Genomic DNA, 22106 nt, shown 5'->3' on the forward strand with positions numbered 1-22106 from the left:
CCATGAAGGACTTTTATCTGCTGTTGTGACCCCAGAGGCTGGCATATTACCTCATATATGCAAAAAGTAACTCTCAGACCATGCAAGCTTGGAGTCAGGCAAAGGAGAATCTACTCTGAGACAATCTATAACACTTTTCCCCAATGGAATATAAATTTTCCTGACAATAAAAATTATGTTCCACTTTGAGTCACAGATACTGGTGGCCAATAAGTAGCTGGCATAGAAAAGTGTAAGTGACCTGCCAGTCAAAAGCTATATACATCTTTGGCTACAAATAGCAGGTTTATAAAGAACAAAGTCTCTTTTTTCCTTACTCACTAGAAGCATGAAAGCAAGCCAAAGTCCACATTCTATATATTAGTTAATATTGATGAGCTATAGCTGGGTGGTTAACTTACCAGAGCAGACTTTCCCACGCCTCCTGAACCAAGGACCACTAGCTTGTACTCACGCATGATGTGGTCTGTTTAAATATTGACAACTGAAAAACAAAAAATAAAAATAAAAACTCACAAACTTACAAAACAACTTAAAAATGTAGCATCAAACACAGGGTTTTGCTTTTTAATTTTTTCCATTAACATTATCTAGTTAAAACAGAGGCAACTGTGCAAAAATGACACAGTTTTCAATAACGACTTTATAGGACCAGTCCCAGACTCTTATTTACTGAAGATGATCTCTGACTAGGTATCAGTCATTAAGCCTGTTCATATTACTTTGAAAAGTGTTCAGAAAACAGGGAATTAAAATCAACTATAACCATGACCCTACTTATTTGCAAAGCTATAATCTGGAGAAGCACATGAGCTTTAACATAGTCAACATGTTACTTTACTTGTCCAAAGCATATAGTACTTCTGTAATGTTTTATTATAGCTGAATGGTATAAAATGTCAGCTTGAAAATTCTTAGGATATAAATAGTAGGTGAAAAGACGTTGTTAACATGTATCAGCAGGGATTAGTAAGCACTACCCACGGTCCAAAGAGCTGCAAAGAATAAACAGATTATAAGCTTATCTTACAAAGTAAAAGCCAGAAAATAATTTCCAATGGTAACAATGGAGCAAAAAAGGTTAAGACTTTCTACTCTATAGAAAACTGCTAGAACACTGGGGAAAACGAGATAATTATTTTAGACAGTAGAAAATAAACAGCGAGGATGGAAATGTGTAGATAAGAAAGACGTAACATGCTCACAACTCCTTGGCTTTCTATCCGAAGTTTCTTTTCAGGCTGTGCTACAGGGAGAAAGAGTTCAGGCAGCTTTGAAAATACACCAAAGGAAAGGGAGCTAGGCTCTGACTATCCAGGAATCTCCAGAGGAATCACTTGAGTTTGGGACCAATAGAAAGTCAAGCTCTCACTCAGTGACTAACCAGGGAGTGGATATGTACTTGTCAATATACCCAGTCCTCTGGTCTAGATGCATGTTCTATACAGACACTGTTTTTTCAGCACGACTAAATTCCATGTACTATCAAGAGCAATTCACTTGAAAATATACTTCTTAGAAATGTACCAAAAGGACTACCACGCATGGAGACTGAACTATATGAGATAAGACAAAGAACATAGTATGAGAGAAAAGAAAATATGTTGCTGCAGTCTCAGGGTTTACATGGTGATAAGAAATAGCATTGCTTCTTAGTGAAACAGCAGGCATCCACTAGACACCTCAAAAATTTTATACATTGGCAGAAAAACCTAACAACCTCCTTAGTGATAGTCTACATGTTTTTCAATATAGGGCTGAAAACCAAAATCAAAAGAAACCAAACCAAAAACATAACCACCACCACCACCACCACCACCACCACCACACTATGGCTGGTGAGATAGTTTACACCTTTAATCCCAGCACTCAAGTGTCAAGTGCAGATCTTTGTGAGTTTGAGGCCAGCCTGATCTACAAAGTGAACTTGATATCAGCCAGGGTTACATAGTAAAAGCCTGCCACACAAAGAAAAAAGTTATGGAATGTGAAGCTGGGCATAGACTTGTGCTTGCAAAGGCACCTGTCCTATTAGAGTTTACCTTTTACCTAGATACCCAAATAGAAAAGAGTTGTTTGTTTGTTTGTTTGTTTTAAACTCATGGGTGTTCTGCTAGCTTGCATGCCTGTGCACCAAATGTGTGTCTTGTGCTCACAGAGGCTAGAAGCACCAGATCCCCTGAAACTGGAGTTATAGATATTTGAATCAAATCTGCGTCATCTTCAAGAGCAGCCAGTGCTTTTAACCTCTGAGCATCTCTCCAGCCCTGACACAGTGATTTTTCTTCATGTTATTATGGTTACATTTATATTTACATAACATGGGCTGACGAACATGAGTAGTTCAGTGAGACCTGATGAAGACCTCTACGGTGGCCTTAGACTGAGAAGGGGACTGTGCTCTTTTGAAGGTTCAGGACTCTAACTGATGAGAGGTGATTGATAAGGAGAAAGAAGAAAGACAAACGTAATTCCTAGGTATCTAGTTTGAGCAAAAAAGTGGCTGTTAGGGCACCTGCAAATGAAGCAGGTTCGTTGCTTGAGGAAATTTGAAATTTCTGTGGGAAAAGCACATAACAGAATTTGATAGCTATTTTTAAAACTCAAGTTTGAAAGGGCTCAGAAAATGGTAGCAATTCAAAGCACAGCAGTATTCGAAATCGACTGAGGAACATTCAGTGAAAGAGAGGAAAGCTAGGAGGAGGACTTGAAAGTAACTACATGTTATCAGAGACATGAGAATCAGGTGGGGTCTGGTAAGCTTTTGCTTGACAAACTTGTGTAGGTGTCCTACCTATGTATTAGGTGGTTCTCTCACTTACATGAGAATAATGCTGATGCTGGCATACAAGAGCATCATACTGCTTCCTGCACAGACTGTTCCGTCCTTACCCAGGCCTCTCAGGGACTGCAACCATTATGTGAACTCTAATCAGTACTCTAGTTCAAGTATGCATCTCTCATGAAGTAGTCACAATACAGCAAACAGTAGCTTGTTTATATTCCCCAAATGCTTCCAAATTTTCTAGGGGAACAGGAATTAGGGAAAGAATTCAGAGATGATCAATTTACCTGGGTCAATTTTCCAATAACAGAATATTTAGTCTCTGTTCCTTAACAAAATGGTTACTATATCCAACTTTCAAAGTCCCTTTTCACATACTGTATGTACATAACATGGATTGTGAATATACACACATAGAAGCACATCTATAAAAATAAATAGCTTGTACAGCAAGCACATACATAGAAATATCAGTAGGAGTAACTGGAGTTCATCTTTCCCTCCTTAAGGGAGTTACTGCTAACACATCATTGCCAAGTAAGGAAATAATCTATCTTCCAAGCAACTGTCTTTGTGGAGACCTCCTGTGTCCTGAGCTCCCAACAAACAGCAGAAAGCACCTGACTTTGGCTGAGACTGCTGGCTGACAAGTGACAGACACAGCACTCTAATAAAAGTTTTAAGTCAACCTTGACTTTTTTTTTTTAAAGAATACACACACACACACACACACACACACACACACACACACACTGTAGCTATCTTCAGACATACCAGAATTAGGCATCAGATCCCATTACAGATGGTTGTGAGCCACCATGTGTTTGCTGGACCTCTGGAAGAGCAGTCAGTGCTCTTTTTTTTTTTCTAAACATTTATTTATTTATTATGTATACATCATACAGCTTTCTGCTTGCATGTATTCCTGCAGGCCAAAAGAGGGCACCAGATCTGATTACAGATGGTTATGATCCACCATGTGGTTGCTGGGAATTGAACTCAGGACCTCTGGAAGAGCAGACAGTGCTCTTAACCTCTGAGCCATCTCTCCAGCCCCCAGTCAATGCTCTTAACTGCTAAGCCATCTCTCCAGCCCCAACTTTGACTTCTTAATGTTATGATTCAAGTTCCACAAAATTAGTTTTAAAAGTAGCATAATTTGCTTGTCTCTACAAAGCAAATAAATCCTAAATTAGTTTCCTGTGTTTTAAAAATGCATAAACTAAAGAACTATAGACAAAAGTTTTCCCTGCAAATTGAACCTAAAATTCATGGGTTGGAGAGATGGCTCAGTGGTTAAGACCACTGACTGCTCTTCCAGATGTTCTGAGTTCAAATCCCAGCAACTACATGGTGGCTCACAACCATCTTTAATGAGATCTGATATCCGTTTCTGGTGTGTCTGGAGACAGCTACGTGAACTTATATATAATAAATAAATAAATACATATATATTTAAAAATATATAAAGGAAACTAAGTATTTGATTAGGATGAGAAATTAGACATTTGAACTAAACTGTAACAGTAGGAACCCCAAAGGTGCTGTCCTAGCAACGGCCTTTATCTGTAACCTAATTCACTCACTCATTCATGGACAGTCTCAACTATGCAGTCTTGGCAGACATGGTCCAAGTTATGTAGACAAGGTTAGCCTTCAACACAGAGATCTGCCTGCTTCTGCCTCTGGATTCCTGAGATTAAAAATGTGTGCCACCATATTCCACCACATGCTTAAATATTTCCTGATAGCAACAATATCATTTATTTATTCATTTTTGAGACATGGTTTCTCCATTATGTAGCCCTGGCTGCCCTGAAACTCATTATGTAGATCAATTGTTCTCAAACTCAGAGATCCATCTGCTTCAGTCTTCCAGCTGCTGTGATTAAAGGTGTGCGCTACCATGTCCAAGCCATTATTTTAAAGCAAAGACTGGAGCTTACTGGTTGAACATGTGACACGCAGCTCTTTGTTGGCTTTTCAGCACTGTAAAACAGACAGAACGAAACTCTGGCAAGTGGCCACAACATGTTTTAGGGAGGAGGAAATGGAAACAAAAATCATGACAAGATTTAACTTTCTAAAACAAACAACCATCTTAACACTGCAGGTTTCTGATATGAAACTGTGTGGTAACTATTACCTCATTGAAAGCATTCATCTTGAAGCCCTCCTCTCTACACTGTAATTTCTAATACTCTCCAGACTAGTACACCAGGGGAAGGGAGTGCACATACAGAGCCATGTGGTGGAAGAGGAGGAGTGGGTCTCAGAACTGTTCTCATGCTCACCATGTACCAAAATCCAGATCCTCAAGTCCCTTACATAATACAATATCTGCACGTAAACTACATATACCCTCCTATATACTTTAAATCATTTCTAGATTTCTTTTTTATTCAAAGCTGATTGAAGCCCTGAGTACAAAACCTAAGAGTATACCATGTCAAATGTATTTCATCAAACTATATATCCTAAACAAACAAACAAACAAACAACCCTGCTCCAGTTTATCAGAAGAAATACTAATATATCTGGAGGACTAAACAAAAAGGGTAGAAATGTTAGAGTAGAACATAAGAGAAAAATTAACTGCAACTGACTACTGTTAAACACTTATATCTGTTAATACTTTTAATCCACACAACATTCTTAGTATCTCCAATTTTATCCCAATTATCCTCGTTTTTTAAAACAGATTTAATTTTATTTTCTGTGTAAGGATGTTTTGCCTTCCTGTGTGTCTGAGCACTATATGCATGCAGTATCCAAGGAAACCAGAAGAGGGGAGTAGATCCCTGGAGCAGGGGTTATAAGCAAGTGTATTATCTTTAGTTTTAGAGATGAGTCAGAGACGCTAACGTTAAGCAAGGTCACAACAGGTGGAGGGTGATTTCATTTAGGTGAGAAAAGATAACCACAGATCTGAGAGAACTATTTCAGAGACAAAAACGTTTAAGAGAATAACAAAACCTAAAGAAACACTTGATAGACCCTGTGAGGATATTTAAAGACGTTTTGGGGTTATACTGTTTATAAAAAGATCTATTAGAGATTTACAAACACATGATTATCTCTATAAAAAGGTGGTAGATAGGATGAAGACAAAGGCATGGTTTAAAATAAAAGCAAGCTGCTCAGTCTATAACCGAGACCAGAGTGAAGAAGAAAAGCAGAGACAGGGAACATACATTGAGGGAGTTCTGTGATTTGAGTGTCTGCCGATCTCATTGTTGGAAACGTAATCCCCAAAGTTGTATCTTAAGAGTATAATATTTGAGAAGTGGGACTGAATCATGAAGGCTTTGATCATTAACAAAGAATCACTGATTGTCTGAGGACTGGCTTTGTTATATAAAGGTTTTCCTTTTGCTTGGGAAAAAAAGTAATAATGAGTATTTCTCTATATACATGGAAAAATTTCAAGTTTAAATAACTATGGAAAATAAAATGTCAACCAACTAGATGGATATACTTTTGAAATCACTAGGAAAGGTACCAAGGCTTAATAGAAAGTAGGTGCTGCACAAGCAAAAGGACCTGAGCTTAGATTCCCAGAGCACACAAGTAAAAAGCCAAATACAATGGTGAGGGTCTGGTGGTGCATACCTGTAACTCCAGGACTGGTGAGGCAGGGACAGGTGGAAGGGGAGTTGTGGTGGGGGATAAGTGGCAAATTCTAAGGGCTACTTGGCCAACCAGTTCTACAAAAACAGTGAATTCCGAGTCCCCTCTATATAAGGTGAAGAACAATAAACAGACATCTGACATCAACTTTTAACTTTAACATATATAGGCACACTTGCACCCTACACACACCCACATCTACCCCATAAATTAACACACACACACACACACACACACACACACACACACACACACACACACACACGGTGGTGAGGGAGAGGGAGAAGGAGAGGGAGAAGGAGAGGGAGAAAGAGGGAGGGAGGGAGGGAGGGAGGGAGGGAGGGAGGGGGGAGGGAGGGGGGAGGGGGGAGGGAGAGACGCATGCACACACACACATCATTAAACAAGACTCAGTAACTGAAAATTCAACAGTGTTAGGTCCAAATCAGGCCCCCAAAATGACAACGCTAGTGACAGTGTCCTGAATGAAAGGATTCTCTGACAGGTAAGCAGGATTGTTATACTGGGTAAACAGAAGCTTTCCTCAGAAATCTCTGTAAGGCAGCTTTCTATTTGCTAGGAAAACCATGACCTCCTTTATCTGCCCACAATGGTCAACTACTTCAGACAATATTATTCATCAGCTCAAAGATCCCCCCCCCACCCTGCTAACTACCATAAAAACCCACTTGCTTTCCAGCAAACCATTATTCTCAGAGGCAGACTGGCAGTTTGCTCCCCAATTAAACCTTTCTTTCTACCTACCTAGTAGTCCAGTTCGGTGATTTTACTGCACCCTCACAAACAATAAGAGAGTGGTAAGCAAAAATATTAAGAACAGTGAAAAAAATGTCAGTTATCACACACAACACAATGAAAAGAAACCATGACCCCAGCCAACGCTGACAAATACAAAACCTAGGAAATAATACACTTAACTTAGATGTGGTGAATAAAGAACTGGTTTGGGTTGGGTTTTTTGTTTTTTGTATTTTCCTGCTTAAATATTAAAACATAGAACTTCTTTAATCACAAGCCTCCTTCAAACACTACTGCACGCAAATTTCCACTCTACTTCTGGGCAACTGAGCTGTTACAAGTTCTTTCTCCATTGCTCTGGGTCTTGTGGTGGCCACTAGCTGGCTTCAGTTCTGTTCACTGCTATAAATACAACAAAGAGAATTCCTCCTCCATTTCTAGACTTCAAGCATTTGAACAGGGATCTTTTTTCTTTCTTTCTTTTCTCTCTCAACCTCTATATGTAATCATCTGCACTCAGCAGTTTTCTTTTAAAACACGTTTCTGTTGCTGCTCTGGTTTCTTCTGTAAAGGCTTCTGTCTCTCTCACTCCTTTTACACACTTTGTGCCTAGGATATGGCTTGATGGCAGGGTAATTTGCATACTATTCACAAAATACTGGGTTCAATACCTGGAGGCACTATACAAACAAAAACCAAGCCACCACAAAACTATTCCATGGTTGCTTGATACTATTGGAAGTTACCAGCTTTACCAAAAAAGGAGATCACTATTACCTCAATGCATAATTAAGTCACTTTAGTATTTTCCTCTATATTGGAGACTGTGTCTTCATTTTTGGTTTTAGATATTATGTTAAAAGTACCCATATGATACCCGTATGATAAAAGTGCTACAGGTTAAGAGTCCCTCCTCCAAAGTATCTGGGCACAGTGGTGCTTCAGACTCTGGACTGTGGGTCTGCATCTGTGGACTCTGGAGCTCTGCTACTCAGTCCTCCTAACAAAACTGGCCCAGGAGGACATCAGTGCCTGTCTTCTGCAAGCTGTTAGGTTGAGAGTAGAGTCTGTACTATAAGGACAGTGACTGTGCCTAGGTTTTTGTTTTACTGTTGCTATTAGATTTTTGTTGTGGTTTTTAAGGGAAAAAGCACTACATTACGACTCATTCCTACTGTCATCACTTTGGTCCAGGTATAGAACTCTTAGCAGTTTCCAACAATTCTTGGATTCAAAGCTTTTCTCTGCATTTTCCTTACATACATATTAGCTAGAAACACAAATTACACTGTTTTAAAGAAATTTATCCATCTATATAATCTAAATAAATCTTTGTCAAAAACTTTAATAAGAGACTGGGTGTGGCGGCATATATCTTTAGTCCCAACAATTAGAGGCAGAGTAATTTGGATTAGAAGCCACTTGGTCTACATAGCCAGTTGCAGGTCAGCCAAGGTGAGATCCTGCCAAACAGACAAACACCATTTGATGGTGGTTAATTCATTGTTTAAATCCTTAGAATTTTCTAAATATTCAAGTTACAGATTTCCAAAGGTAACAGTAAAATTTCCGTTGAGTTTGACAAGTGGTCTTGAAAGCTTTAATATATTATTGTGACAATAAAATAATTTATCATTGAATTTATTCACTAACCAACAAAATGGAATTGTGATAGTTAATCTTGGTTGTCAATTTGATTGGGTTCGTAATCAACTAAGAGACATACCACTGGGTAGGTTAAGGGTAATTTCCTAGAAGGATTAAGCAAGGGAGGAATCCTCCTTCCCTTGAAGTGGACAGTACCTGCCAGCAGGGGCTCAGATGTACAGAGGTTCAAAACGGTTGCTTCTTACCTGCTCGCCTTTGCCCCTCGCTAGCCGATACACAGACTGCCACTGTCATCCTTGGACATGGCATTGGAACTCAGCCTCTTGGACTTCTACATGGACTGAAGACCAGGGGCTCTTCAGGAATCTTCTAGGCCTTCAGTGACAAGTTGGGTCAACCCTTCTAGATTGATCAGCTATAAGGCTCTCGCCCTCTCCAATACCTAAACAGACATAGCTGGACTGCATACCATGTATCATACAAACCAATCTAGTCAGTCTCTTTTATAGTATATATTCTTCTATTAGTTTTATTCCTCTAAAGACTCCTAATACAATTTCAATCTCTTTCTCTCATATTTTTGTCCACCACATTTTTTTTATTGATGTATTTATTCTTTTCAACCCACTGACTGTAGTTAGGACTGGTTATAGGGGTACAGGAGAAGGCTACACCACTGAAGAAAGTCTCCCCTTCCTCAGCAAACATGAACTGCTAGAGTGTTCATGATTGTTTTGCTCTGTAGTGTAGGCTGACCTATTCATAGCAATTCTTCTCCTCCAGTACCCAAATGCTGAGGTTATAGGATATGCCACCATGTTTGGCCCCTTCTCTAATAATGCACTCCTCATCAAGCATCGAGGAGTATTTATCTCTGCATCTTACCTTCTGTGATCTTTTCTTAGGATATTCAGTTTTTGTTTTAAAGGCTTTGCTGCTCTTCATTACCACTACTGTTGGAAGACACTTCAGCTTTAGTAGATGAGCCCTCAGTACACTGCCTATTGCCTGGGTTTCTATTTTCCTTTCACTAAGTCAGCTGCTGTAATGGCAGCTCTTTGGAAAGTTTCCCCCTCTGGCTATTTTGACTGTGGTTTTAACTGAGTGCTTAGGCTTAGATCTCTATTTAGCTTGCTTAGGATCTAATGTCTTCAACTGGTGTCTATTTAGTACTTTGGAAATATGAAATCTTAATCTCCTTAAATATTATCTCTATTTGATTTTCCTCTTACCTGGAATTCTGATCAGACAACTGCTAAACCTCTTCCTGTATTAGGATGGAGACTAAGCTGCTCTAATGAGAGCATCTATCATCTAAGGGACGACTCAAGCCTCCCACCCCCACTCATATAGTCTAGGGCTTCTTTAGCAGGTTAGAAATATGCGAGCCGAACTTTTATATCTTACTGTGTCATCCTTAAAGCACTACTTTCATACAACCCTTAACCCCCCACAATAGCTCACCAACCACATTACATTCTTTTCGTCCACGGGATGGAAGACAAGAAAAAAAAGTAATACGTTTTCTCCTTATTCATGACCTAGAAGTTGCAGTTTTGCACTAGTATCCCCAATTGCTCAGAGCTTATCATACGGACAGAATTCACTTGTTAGAAGGCAATGGCATGGAAGTGCTGGCTAGACAGCAAAGCGTTCAGTCAGCACACCCACCACTCACTACTAGAGGGACAAGCATCAGGAAAAGCATTTTTTTCTGCCATAATTTCAAATATTTTCTTACATTTTTCTATCCTTGTCTTTTTCAGTTAACCTATTTTTTTTCTTTCTTTCTTTTCTTTACTTTTTTTTTTTTTTTTTTTTTTGCAGTCCAGGTCCTTCATTTCCTTTGTATACATTAGGCCATGAGTCCGTATGGAATGGGCTCCAGCAGCTCAGGCTCCTTCCCGTTACTCCTCACAAAGGGGGCTTCTCTGGGTGGCGCAGGCTGGTGCTTCAGCTGAACCCAGGTGCCCTTCTCTTTGGCTTCCTTTTTCTTCTGATCGTTCTCCTTCACCCGCTTCAGGAAGCTGTCTCTGCTCTTTGAGTGCTTGATGTGCTCAATCCACACATTGATCCTCTTGGCCAGAATCTTGCCTTTAACTTGCTTGTTTACAATGATGCCCACGGCATGCTGGGTGACATTGTAGACTCTGCCGGTTTTGTCTTGGTAACACTTAGGGGGCATTCCTTTTTGAACAGTGCTCATTCCCTTGATGTCTACAATATCACCCTTCTTGTAGATTCGCATGTATGTGGCCAAAGGAACAACTCCATGTTTCCTAAAAGGTCTACAGAACATATACTGAGTACCTTTCCTCTTTCCTTTAGTATTCATCATTTTGGTGAGTTACTGGAAGATGGCTTCCCCGGTGGAAAGCAGTTAACCTATTTTTCAGATCAGTTTCTTGCTCACTAGTTTGAGTGTAAATTGTCCGTTTAAACTTAATTTTATTTATACAAATATATTTTTATATAACAAATGTATATATTTATAAACACATATTTAGTTTCTAAATTGTTTTCCCTTCAACCCTAATAGCAATACTTCATCATCTCATTTTCTTGTTCTTACATAGCACAGTGAAACAGTTAAAAACAGCTAGAAACACTGTCTCATCTACTAACCTTGCCCATGTTACTTCCTCATTTTGTGCTTCAGTTATTCACCTATAATAAGTGGCCACTGTTTCACAGTTGTGAGAACTGACTGAATTAATATGTATTAAGGATTAGAATATTGAGAGATTCATAGAAAGTTCTACAATACTAAGTATCATAATGCTGCCATTCTGATATTTTAATTTAAAATTTCCTAAACATGCTGGTCTACATATAAAAATGATAAGGTATAAAGTCAGTGGGAGGATCCAATTGAGCCATCTGTTGTTGTGGTTGGTCCTTGTTTTCAGTATCTTTTTTCTTTTTGAACTGAGGAATTTTTTTTTTAAAACTATGACATGCATTTGCTTCTGTCAAGGGCTATCTCTGGCTGGAGTTACTGTAAACCATATTTCATTTTTATCTTACAACTATTCACAAACTGACTTAGAGATGTAAATCTCACAGAGATAAGGTTATAACTATAAAATATCAGGGAGTAACTGCTCCCCTCCCAACCTCCCCCACCACTTCAACTCATTTCATTTTCCTTGTAGTTGTCTAGGGTTGGGGGGGCCACATAGACACACATGATGAGCTATTTTTCCTAACAGGCTGAGTTAGTGTTCTACCTGTATGTCTCCAAGACAATGTAGCCAACCCCAAGAGTTTAGTAATGGACCTCATGACAGAAATAGGTTGTGGTAGTTGTTCTAGCTTTCACTTCCTAAGCCTGTACAGAGCCATGTCCGCTAAAACACCCACTCTGGGGCTGAGGATGAGGCTGGGGCTGGGGCTTTAGCTCAAAGGTAGAATGCTTATGTAGCATGTGCCTAGATCAATCCATACCACCACAAAAACAAACAAACAAAAGGTAATAATAAAATTTAAAACAGTTCCAGCCCTTAGATTCATGAAAACTACAGTATTTTCTGCCTTTTAAAGTTATTTTCATCTGGGGGAATAAGGGAACGTAGCTTATCATTTAAACATGAGTCCCTAAACTTTCCCCTCAGAACCTCTTTAAGTATCTCTAGGTGGTAGACAACTAAAAGCATGCACACTTGCTTCCTGTTGGCAAACGCTGCAACGAGACCCTCTGGGACTTCTCAAACCTAAAATGAGAATGGTAAGTTTTCTTGGTGAGGAATATACAACTAGAAGAATTGCATCCCTTTGCAAAGAATATGTCGTAGATGTCTAATTTCAGTTCTAAGTAGTTTGTTTAGGATTACAGTTATAAAAATCTATCTTTGCTTACAAATTCTATGTGGTCAACATACAAGAATCTATATCTAATGAAAATTCCTTTGTAATATTCTGAAGATGAAACTATGCATAGTTGATACTATGAAATACCATCCTAAAGTGATAATTTCATCACGAAGCAGTGCTTTTGCATTTTGTGTCACTTTAAAAAAAAAAACCAAAAACAAAAAAACTTTTGTCAATTCACACCTAACACCGTGGAGTTTGGGGCATTTTCATCCCCTGTCACCCTCTCTCCTGCTGATGCCCTTCTTCCCAATAACTCTTCTTCCTATGTTAATGCCTTTATTGGGGGTGGGGGGTAAGCCAGAATTTAATTAGGATTGCTTACACAAAAAGCAGTTATTTACTGAGACAGGAGCAACTACCCACTCCTACTGAGGAAAAAGACAGCCCTTCCTTCAGTACCTGTCAACCATCCATAGGCCCTCAGTGAGAGGTGGTCCAAAGAGCCCTTCCTGCATACATGAGAAGTAGTGATGAGCCGACTCTGGCAGCCGACCATCCAGAGTCCAGGTGATGACACTGCAATGAGGTAATGGATACAGTGACCAAGTCATGTCCAGAAGAACTGACTCTTACATTCTTCCTGCTCCCTCCCTCTTCTGCTGTGCCACTCCCTTTATAAGGTAGAATAAGGGAAAAAGACAGCAATGTTAGAATTACCTGGGTCAAGAATTGGTTACCCTCCAGTTATAGAACCCATCTACTTAATTTTTCTTCTAAGACATAGTCTTAAACAACCATTATTGTTCTTTTAGGACTTCTGAAACTGCCTCATAACTAGGTCATTGTTGCTTAGTCTCCACAGCATATTGGCTCTACACTGAAACCAGAATGATCTTTTCAGGATATATGTGTGTGTGCATGCATCTTACCATGGTCATTGTTTTAAGATTGTCAACTTGACATAGCTTAGAGCATTTCAGCGGAAAGCCTCTATTGAGGAATGACCTATATTGTCTGGCCTGTGGCCATGCCTGTGCTGTAGTGTTTTATTAATCAATGCCCAGCCCATTGTGAGTAGCACTATTCCTGGACAAGTAGCTAAGCATGCCCCCGTGAGCAATCCAGCAGCATTTCTCTGCAGTAAGTCACTCGGCTGTGAGTTTTCTGGTTGAAGGCAATGATGCCATAAGTAGTAAGGTGTCCTGCCTCCAGGTTCCCACCCTGACTCCTGCCATGGTTTCCCTCAATGCTAGACCGTGACCTGAAAGTAAAAAACAAAACGAACCCTTTCCTCCATGCTGCTTTTGGTCACTGTTTTATCACACAGCAAGAGAAGAAACTATGACAGTTACCACCCTTCTCAGGGAGTCAAATGGCTTCTTTTGAAGCTCTTAATAACTGAGCCCTTTGTACCCTATCTTGCTCTGCACTCTTACTTGTTGCCAGGCGCCCTGGGTCTCTCTTCAGTTCCAATAATCTGACATGCTTGCCTTTACCAAGGGATTTTACAAAAGCACAACTATTTGTTCTCCCTGAAATGCCTTTGATCTTCCCTCTCAGTTAACACTAACTGTTATCCTTAGATCCCAGCATACCTCTTCTATAAGATACACATTCTAGGGCTGAGGGCAAAGAGCTTGCTGTGCATCTCAATTCCCAGGATCCACATACTGCATCCATCTATAATCCCAGTACTTCTATAGTAGGACAGAGGACAGAACGAGGAGAATCCTGAAGACAGTGAGCCATCTGACCTGGTGTAGCCTGCTCAGAGACAACGATGAGATCTTGCTTCAAGCAGGGAACAAAGTGAGAGCTAATACCTCCACCTGTGTCACACAGTGAGACCCTGTCTCAGAGAGGAAAGCAAAACTTTTAATCTCATTCTTAAATAAAGCAATCCTATGGCGTTGTTTTTAATAACTAATTCTAGATTTGAATGCAAAGACGTGCTGCATGGCTGAATGTTGTACCATATCATATCCAGACCTAAAACAATAGCTTTTTTTAATCAAGTAATATAAATTTTAATTTAGTGAGAAATTCATCATTCTGGATTTTTTTTATCCCTGAAAGACAACTAAGAAAACATTTTTATGAAACAACTTTAAACAAGCATGTTTTTCCTACTATGAATTTTCATGCTATGAAGCAAGTAAGTTGGCAAGACTGGTCTTGCCAGTGTTGGTTTGTCTGCTTGTCTGAAATGACTTGCAACATATCCTTGGCTGGCTTCAAACTCCAGGTCCTTCTTCAGCCTCCAGATGATGGGGCTCAACAGTGTGCATCACTAAACCTGCAGACAAGCTGGCAACATCAAATAACACTGAGATGGATTTAATAACTTGAAAAATAGAAAAAGAAGAAAAAAAGAAGGGCTGGGGACACAGCTTCATGCCAAAGTTTAGATTTGAACTCCAGCAGGAGAATGGAAAGAAACTATATTATTTCTCTTATGCTTTATTTTCGTATGTTAAAAAGTATCACCTATTAATGCAGTTGTTCACAATACAGTAGGTGATCAAGGTTTCATATTGCATAATTAAATCACTAGACTGCGCTGTCTTCTAAAAACAAAATACTTTCAAAATGAAAATCTCAAATGTACTTTTTACATTAAATCAAATTACTATTCTGAAGTAAAACTTAACTTCTCATATTTAAATGATTTAACATTCATCCTGAAGGGATGATCTTTGTTAAAGTTTCTATGACTTTAACTTTTCCTTCTAAATGTCTAGTACTAGCAATGCCTCTAACAGAAGGGAGAACAGTACCATATCCAAAAATATCCTGTACTCTGCCTTTGGGGACAACATGTGCTCTTGGATCCATGAGCTATCAAAGCCTAGTAAATGCCTGTATCCTGTTTAGCAACACAGGAAATCATCACAAAGTGTGCGGCTGAGTGATGGACATGGAGATGGGGTACTGTCAAATATGACATTATTAACCAGGCTAAAAAACCCTTGTGTGCTTAGTGTGTGAGAGCACATGCACATGTAAACAACAGGTTAGTGCTGGGTGTCTTCTATCACTGCTACCACATGTTCTGAGACAGGCTCTCCCTGAACTTGGGGCTTACTGGTGAGGCAGGACCAGCTGGCTAATGAACTCTTGGGATCCTATTTAGGATTCCCCAATTGGACTAAAGGTGTCCTGGGCACTGGGGATCCAATTCAGGCCCTCATGGCTACAGGGTAGGTACTTTACTGAGTCACCTCTCAAGTCCTTAGTCCAAAAAATTTAAGATTAATACTTTCTAGGTTGACCAAAACATTTTTTTCTTTTACATTTTAAAAGACACACTTGACCAGGTTAACTAAATTCTGCAAAGCACAGCTAAATGTGTCCAATTCTGGAATCCACTAGCAGATATACTTCTATAAATGGGAGTTTATTTGCTCTAATTTTGTCCCTTGGCAGTACTGCGAAATAAACTACATATGTATAATCTTAAATAAGGAAGCTTGAGTTTAGAGTCATTTGGGGGAAAACAGAAAGATCGCTATTGCAAAGTTTCTGAGAGATTTGTCTATTTACTGTTTTTTGGTGCAGGTACAGCTTGATCCTAAACTGAGCTCTGGCGTCCTGAGTGCTAGAGATGCAGGCATGAACTACTACACCCAGAAATATATTTTTAATAGACCTCAGTTCTTCTATTCAGCTAAAATGTTGTGCCCTTAAAAAGTGAAACCATGTGCCCAGCAGACTAAATTTTATAAAGCATTCTGTCATTTACAAAGCTTTTAAGTAATCAAAAATTTTAAAACATATTATTGTCCCCATTATAAAGGGGGACCACAAAAGGGTTTTACTTGGGTTATATGATTTAAGCATAAAGTAACTAGAAGCCATAACCCAACCTGCCTCTAGTGTTTAAATGACATTAGCTTTCCGATATATTTGGTTTTGTTACATAACAACAACAAATAATGCCAGCCTACATTTCCTGAATGCTTAGTAGATAGCTCATAGTAAGAGGGCTGAAGGCATAGCTTAGTAGCAATAGATCTGCTTGGTGTAGACAAAGCCACTGGCTCAACCCCCAGTATCAGCTAGGAAGGAGGAAGTCATACTAAGCTTAGGAGGCAGGAACTAATTAACATATAAAATGTTAAAGAGTCCATATCTAGAAAGAAAAGGCATGATTCAAACTCAAGCAATTTGATTTCAGAGTTCACTGGCTAACATGCCAACTTGTCTCTACCCATATATATGCACACACATAAATTTGTATTTATGCATAGGTTCACCTTTGGAAGGAGATGGGGGAGAGAAAAGAATATATATCACTGTGTTTTATATGTATTATTTGAAGGCCAGGAGAGGAAGAAAGTAGGAGTAGAGTATAGCAGATGTAGAATTCCAAGGGGGATAAAAAGCAGATTCAAGAGACCTGGAGTAAGCTAGTGAACTTTTACTATGACAAGTCACGTGAGGGGAGGAACAAGCACATGGTATTTGTGCGTGTGTATGAATATACGGCATGTGTGCACTGATACACAGAAGCCAAGAGGGAGTGCTAAAGCCTCTGGAGCCAGAGCTACAGGTACTTATAAGCTACCTGATGTGGGTGCTGGGAACGAACTCTGGTTCTCTGCAGAGATAGCAAGCATGACTGGCAACTAGGCCAACCCTCCTGCCCCGGAAGGATGGCTTTAACGGCAGGCTATCAGGGTACTGTGGTCGCCTACAATATCCTAAGAGCCCAGAACATCTCATCACCAGGGCACAGCTTTATAGCAGGAACCCGAGGAAGAGCCGTATAAGCACCATGTAGAATGCAATCAGGAAATAAACTGGAGGAGGGAGACCACAGGAAATTAAGGAAACTATTTTTCAAGCTGCCCACTAATAATATATTTGTTTTTAACAGCTTCAAGGTTAATATCTACTCCCTAAAATGTAAAGAAAGACACCATCCTAGCACCCCAAACAATACTTGGGAATGGTAGATGTTCAATAAAACTTTACTGCATGAAATAATGAAGGCTGAATTCAAAGCTAGATTTTATCAAACATTAATGCCTATGACCTTCCTAATGAGTTCCTAGCTCAATAACCTAGGAAACCTTTAGAATTGAATGAAACCGAGGCTGGAAAATGAGATAATGGTTAATCTTCACCAGTTCAGCAACACTGGTGTGAACAACAAATAAGATAATATACACATAACATTCGGCAACACTATCAATGCGGGAACCCTAAATTACAAGGCAGCTCTAGGATACACACTGACTCTTTAAACTGAAAGGTACTGAACTGGTCTGAATTGAAGTGGCCCTGGCCTGAGGTGATGTTGGGAAGTGGAAGGCACTTTGCTGCCACAGCATAGAGGGTGGCAAAGGAAGTGGCAACAAAACCAGGGGACATGGCTAGTTGGCTTTTTTGAAACTAGAAAAGCAAAACAAACAAACAAAAAACAGATTGCTTGCAGGCTGATTTGGCTGGCACTCAGCTGACTGACATAATCCCCTGTCTCTGCATGTGTATGTGGATCTAAAACATCTTCAGGATATGGGAAAGTTTATTTTGCCAACTGGAGCTAATAAAACCCAGGGCAGATTGCAAGGGCTACACTGGAGAAAATGAATGGTCTTCATTTTGGGTGGAAAGAAACCCCCAAACAGTCCTGGTTATACAACATGTTAAGACAACTAGGCAAGTGGCACTTTAGGGTATATTCTAGGTTCTCTGATTATCCTCAACTATTTGGTGGTGGTGTTGAGAAAACATGTGGTACAGAAGTTGACCTCAACCTGGTAGCAATTAGAAACAGAACAGACTTGTATAAAAGTACAGATAGGCTTCTAGGGGTAGCACAAGGTCGTGGGTAAGAACAACACTCACCAGCCTCAGTGTACTGTGTAACAATAAGGAACACAAGAAATGTTCTCCACACCAACAGTCACTCTGAAGATCACAGATGGAGCACTTCAGTAGCCATCCAGACTAATTAATAAGTCAGCTGGAAGCTGCTTTCTCCCTTGTACCTACAAGTACTTGGAATAACTCAAGATTCTGGTTTGCTGTGCTGAAGATCATGGTGGTTGGGCAGGACTGCTCTCCTGGCCCCCACTGAATCGCAGCCACCGAGTATGTGTTCTCTTCTCCTTTGGAAATGACCTCACACCTGTTCTCTCTCCTACACACTCAACTGGAGAACAGCCACTCTTCCAGAACTCAGGTCATACTTCCTGTCAGCACTTTATTACATATGGTTTATTTAACAATCTGAAACTGTAATGTTGCCTTGGACTCCAAAATAAAGGGTGAAAACAAAACCAAAGTCTAGCTCTAATATAAATGAAAGTTAAATAAGAATAATTAGAGATGCTTGATTTTACGCTACATGCTCAGAAACATAAAAGGACACAGAGCTTTCTAGGATGTATATTAAAGATCTACATTACATCAGACATTCTATATTCTCAAAGTAGAATCAAAAGATTGTATACAATCAGAAAGCTCAGTCTGATGATTAGAAGATAAAAATTGCTAATTAAGGATGTTTATAAACATTTCATTGAAGGTTTACTGCTCCAACATTCTTTTTACATGGTCATTAACAACCTGCCAAAAACTGACACCTAAATCTGGAACCAACTGTCATCTGATTGCAGCAAACTCCACCTTTCCCTGAGACAGTTGTATTTAGAATGGCCACTGTAGGCTCATATGTTTGAATAAAGTGTCCCCAGGTGGTAGACCCAGTTTGGGAAGGATTAGGTGTGCCCCTGTTGGAGGCCAGTATGTTACAGGGTCAAAATTTGAGGCTTCAAAAACCTCTCATTATCCATAGTGCACTCTTTATGCTTGAGATGTGAGCTCTCAGTGCTGCTCTAGCCAACACGCCTGGTGCTTGCTACCACACAGTTCTGTCATGGTGGACTTTAGCCCTCCGAAACTATAAGCCCAATTAAATACTTTCTCTTTTAAGTTGCGTTGGTCACAGTACTTTATCATAGCAAAAAAAAAAAAAAAAAAGAAAGAAAAAAAGTAATGAATACACCCCCTTCAGTCTATTCCCCATAAAGTAGCTAGGATGATTTTCATAAGATAACAAATCAGCCACTTTAGCAACTATCTCCTTATAACCCTCCAAGCAAGTAATATGATTTATTAGTGAGCACCGTTACCTTTAAATGTAAGGATGGAAATGCTAATAAGGCCAAAAAGGGAGTATTATAATTTGACTCTAAATCCTACCCTGATTTACCTTACAATGTGCCCCCTCTGTTCTCAACAGTCCAGCAGCATAATTGGCTTTCTTTCATTTTCTTCAATGTACCATATTCTCCTCTGCCATAGACTCCTCTGCAGGTAAAGTGCTTTAGTGAGGACATGGGGGTATGCATGCTCAGGGCCTGGATTTGAATCCCCAGTAATACAAACACTCTGGAGAATAATGAAGCAGCAAAATGGGAAAAGGAGTTTGTGGAGTACGTGGTTTAAGTTTTCAAAAGCAGTATTTGATTGTGTAAGGGCTAGGGGAAATTAAAGAACAGAGCTGTGCAAAAGAGCAGGGTAGCAAAGCCTCCAGAAGACTGGCAACTTTCATTAAAAGAAAGAAAGAGAGAGAGAGAGAGAGAGAGAGAGAGAGAGAGAGAGAGAGAGAGAGAGAGAGAGAGAGAAAGGAAGAAAGAGAGAGAGGGCCCTAAAACTGAAGAGCAATTGGGGATTAATTATCAGGAGACTCTAAACAGAGCTAAATCCAGCCTTTCAGGCCATGGCAAGGACTTGGCTGTTTGAGACAGGAAGCCACTGGATGACTGAGCAAAGAGGATGACAAGCTCCTCTAGCTGTGACACAGATAAAAGGCAAGGCAGGAAGAAGGATGAAGGTAACCGCAAGCACCCAAGACAACATGGACCAAAGCAGCTGCAGTGGAGGTGGCGAGAATTAGTTAGTTTCCAAATATAGTTGAAAATGAAGCCAGGCATAGGATCTGGGAAGAGGGGGAGACTACTAAAAAAATAAACAGACAGGATAAACACTAAACCACAAATTCAGAAAACGGAGAGGATACCAAGTAGGGTGAACATAAAAACATCTACTTGGGCAGATACTCAAACTGCAAGCAAATGAAACAAAGAGGAAAAAATGGCCAAGTAAGCCAGAGGGAGGAGGAGCTAGGGTAAGAATTACGTCAGGATTCTCTTCCAACCACAAAAAAAGAATATAAAATGAAATGTTTAAATCATTCGGAAAAATCTGCCAAGCCACAATTCTGCATCTAGGTCAATTATCCTTCAAATTGAGAGAGAAAAGACTTCTACAAACAAAAATTGAAGGGATTTGTCATCAACAGGTCTACCTTCTAAGAACTGTGAATTCTTTAGAAATGACAATGGTTTAAATCATAAACTTCACTTTTACTTTTGTTGATCTAACAAATAGCATTTTCTGGAAATGAATACACAACATACCAAAATGTATAGAACAAGGAGACCAGGAACAAATCTCTCACATTTGCTTATAATAATAGTACTGTACTGACAGATAACAGCACCTGTCAGTAACTGACAGATCTAGTAGGCAAAGCCAGTAAGGAGAGAGTTTACTCACACTTAACGACTATTCCACCAACAATAGAATATACATTAGTTTTCAGGGGATATAGAACATTTGCCAACATAGTAAATACTCTATATATAAATACAAGTCTCAATAAATGTAAGGGAATTTAAACCATACAAAATGCCTTTTGTTCTCCACCAAACTGCTGTGTTCTGCTGTGGTGAGCCTGCTCCTCTTCCCCATCCCTTTTCATCCCTTTTCGATTCATTTCCAGGTTTTCTGGCCTCGTCTTTGTAACTGATCTCAGTGTGAGACATCTAACATCCTCATTTCTAATAGATGGTGCTCTATGTAAGAAAGAAATCTGTCACAATCCAGTCCCAGTTCCCTTTACAGCCTGACTATGTCAATGCTAAAAAGTTTAACTTCTGAAGCTTGACTTGATGGTTCATAAACTGTATTAGAATAGACTGGGGGAAGGAGTATCTATTTAAATATTTAGGCAGCATTTCTACAATGATCAATACTTAAACTTGTTTTCTTTTCCATAATATAAAAGAGTAGTCTTCTCTCATCACATAAGCAGCACTAGTAAAATTGTTTTTTAAGGCACTGAAACAATAGTTAATGGCTTACGTCCTGTATCAATTCTATACTTTCAAATAAGTGAACTGTAAAAATTTTAGTTTACTGACTGTAATAACAAGTCTTTATGTTTGTTATTTTATATAACTTTATTTATTATTTTCTCAGTACTAAGTGGTATGATCTTTATTCTTTTAAGAAACTGTGTACCTAGTATGTATATAATAAAAAGGTAACAGCATGGAGCAAAATATATTCTGATAGAATCAAATTTAGAATCAGTAGCAAAGATATCATAAGAATCTCCAATTATTTGGAAACTATATTTCTAATATCATAAGTTTTAAAAAATAAATCAAAAGAGAAGCTAGGAGTTGTTGTTGTTGTTGTATGAATATAT

At 39.3% G+C, this 22106-nt stretch overlaps 2 protein-coding genes across 18 annotated transcripts in view; both read right to left on the reverse strand.

Annotated features, from left to right (window-relative positions):
* The window catches only part of Rap1a (RAP1A, member of RAS oncogene family), a 77799-nt gene that overhangs the window by 20742 nt on the left and 34951 nt on the right, over positions 1–22106 (reverse strand). For 13 of the 17 annotated variants that reach the window (NM_001005765.1, XM_087620226.1, XM_087620231.1 and 10 more), the window contains 1 exon segment: positions 402–484. In NM_001005765.1, the coding sequence (NP_001005765.1) occupies positions 402–458 (57 nt within the window). In that variant the 5' untranslated portion in view covers positions 459–484. 17 annotated transcript variants of the gene reach the window in all.
* On the reverse strand, positions 7655–13051 carry LOC108350082 (60S ribosomal protein L21 pseudogene). Its single transcript, NM_001434470.1, is given in 1 exon segment — positions 7655–13051. A coding segment is annotated over 1 exon segment (483 nt). The 5' UTR covers positions 11121–13051; the 3' UTR covers positions 7655–10637.

Source organism: Rattus norvegicus, chromosome 2 (genome assembly GCF_021556685.1).
Source record: "Rattus norvegicus strain SHRSP/BbbUtx chromosome 2, alternate assembly SHRSP_T2T, whole genome shotgun sequence".
NCBI classification, from domain to species: Eukaryota; Metazoa; Chordata; class Mammalia; order Rodentia; family Muridae; genus Rattus; species Rattus norvegicus.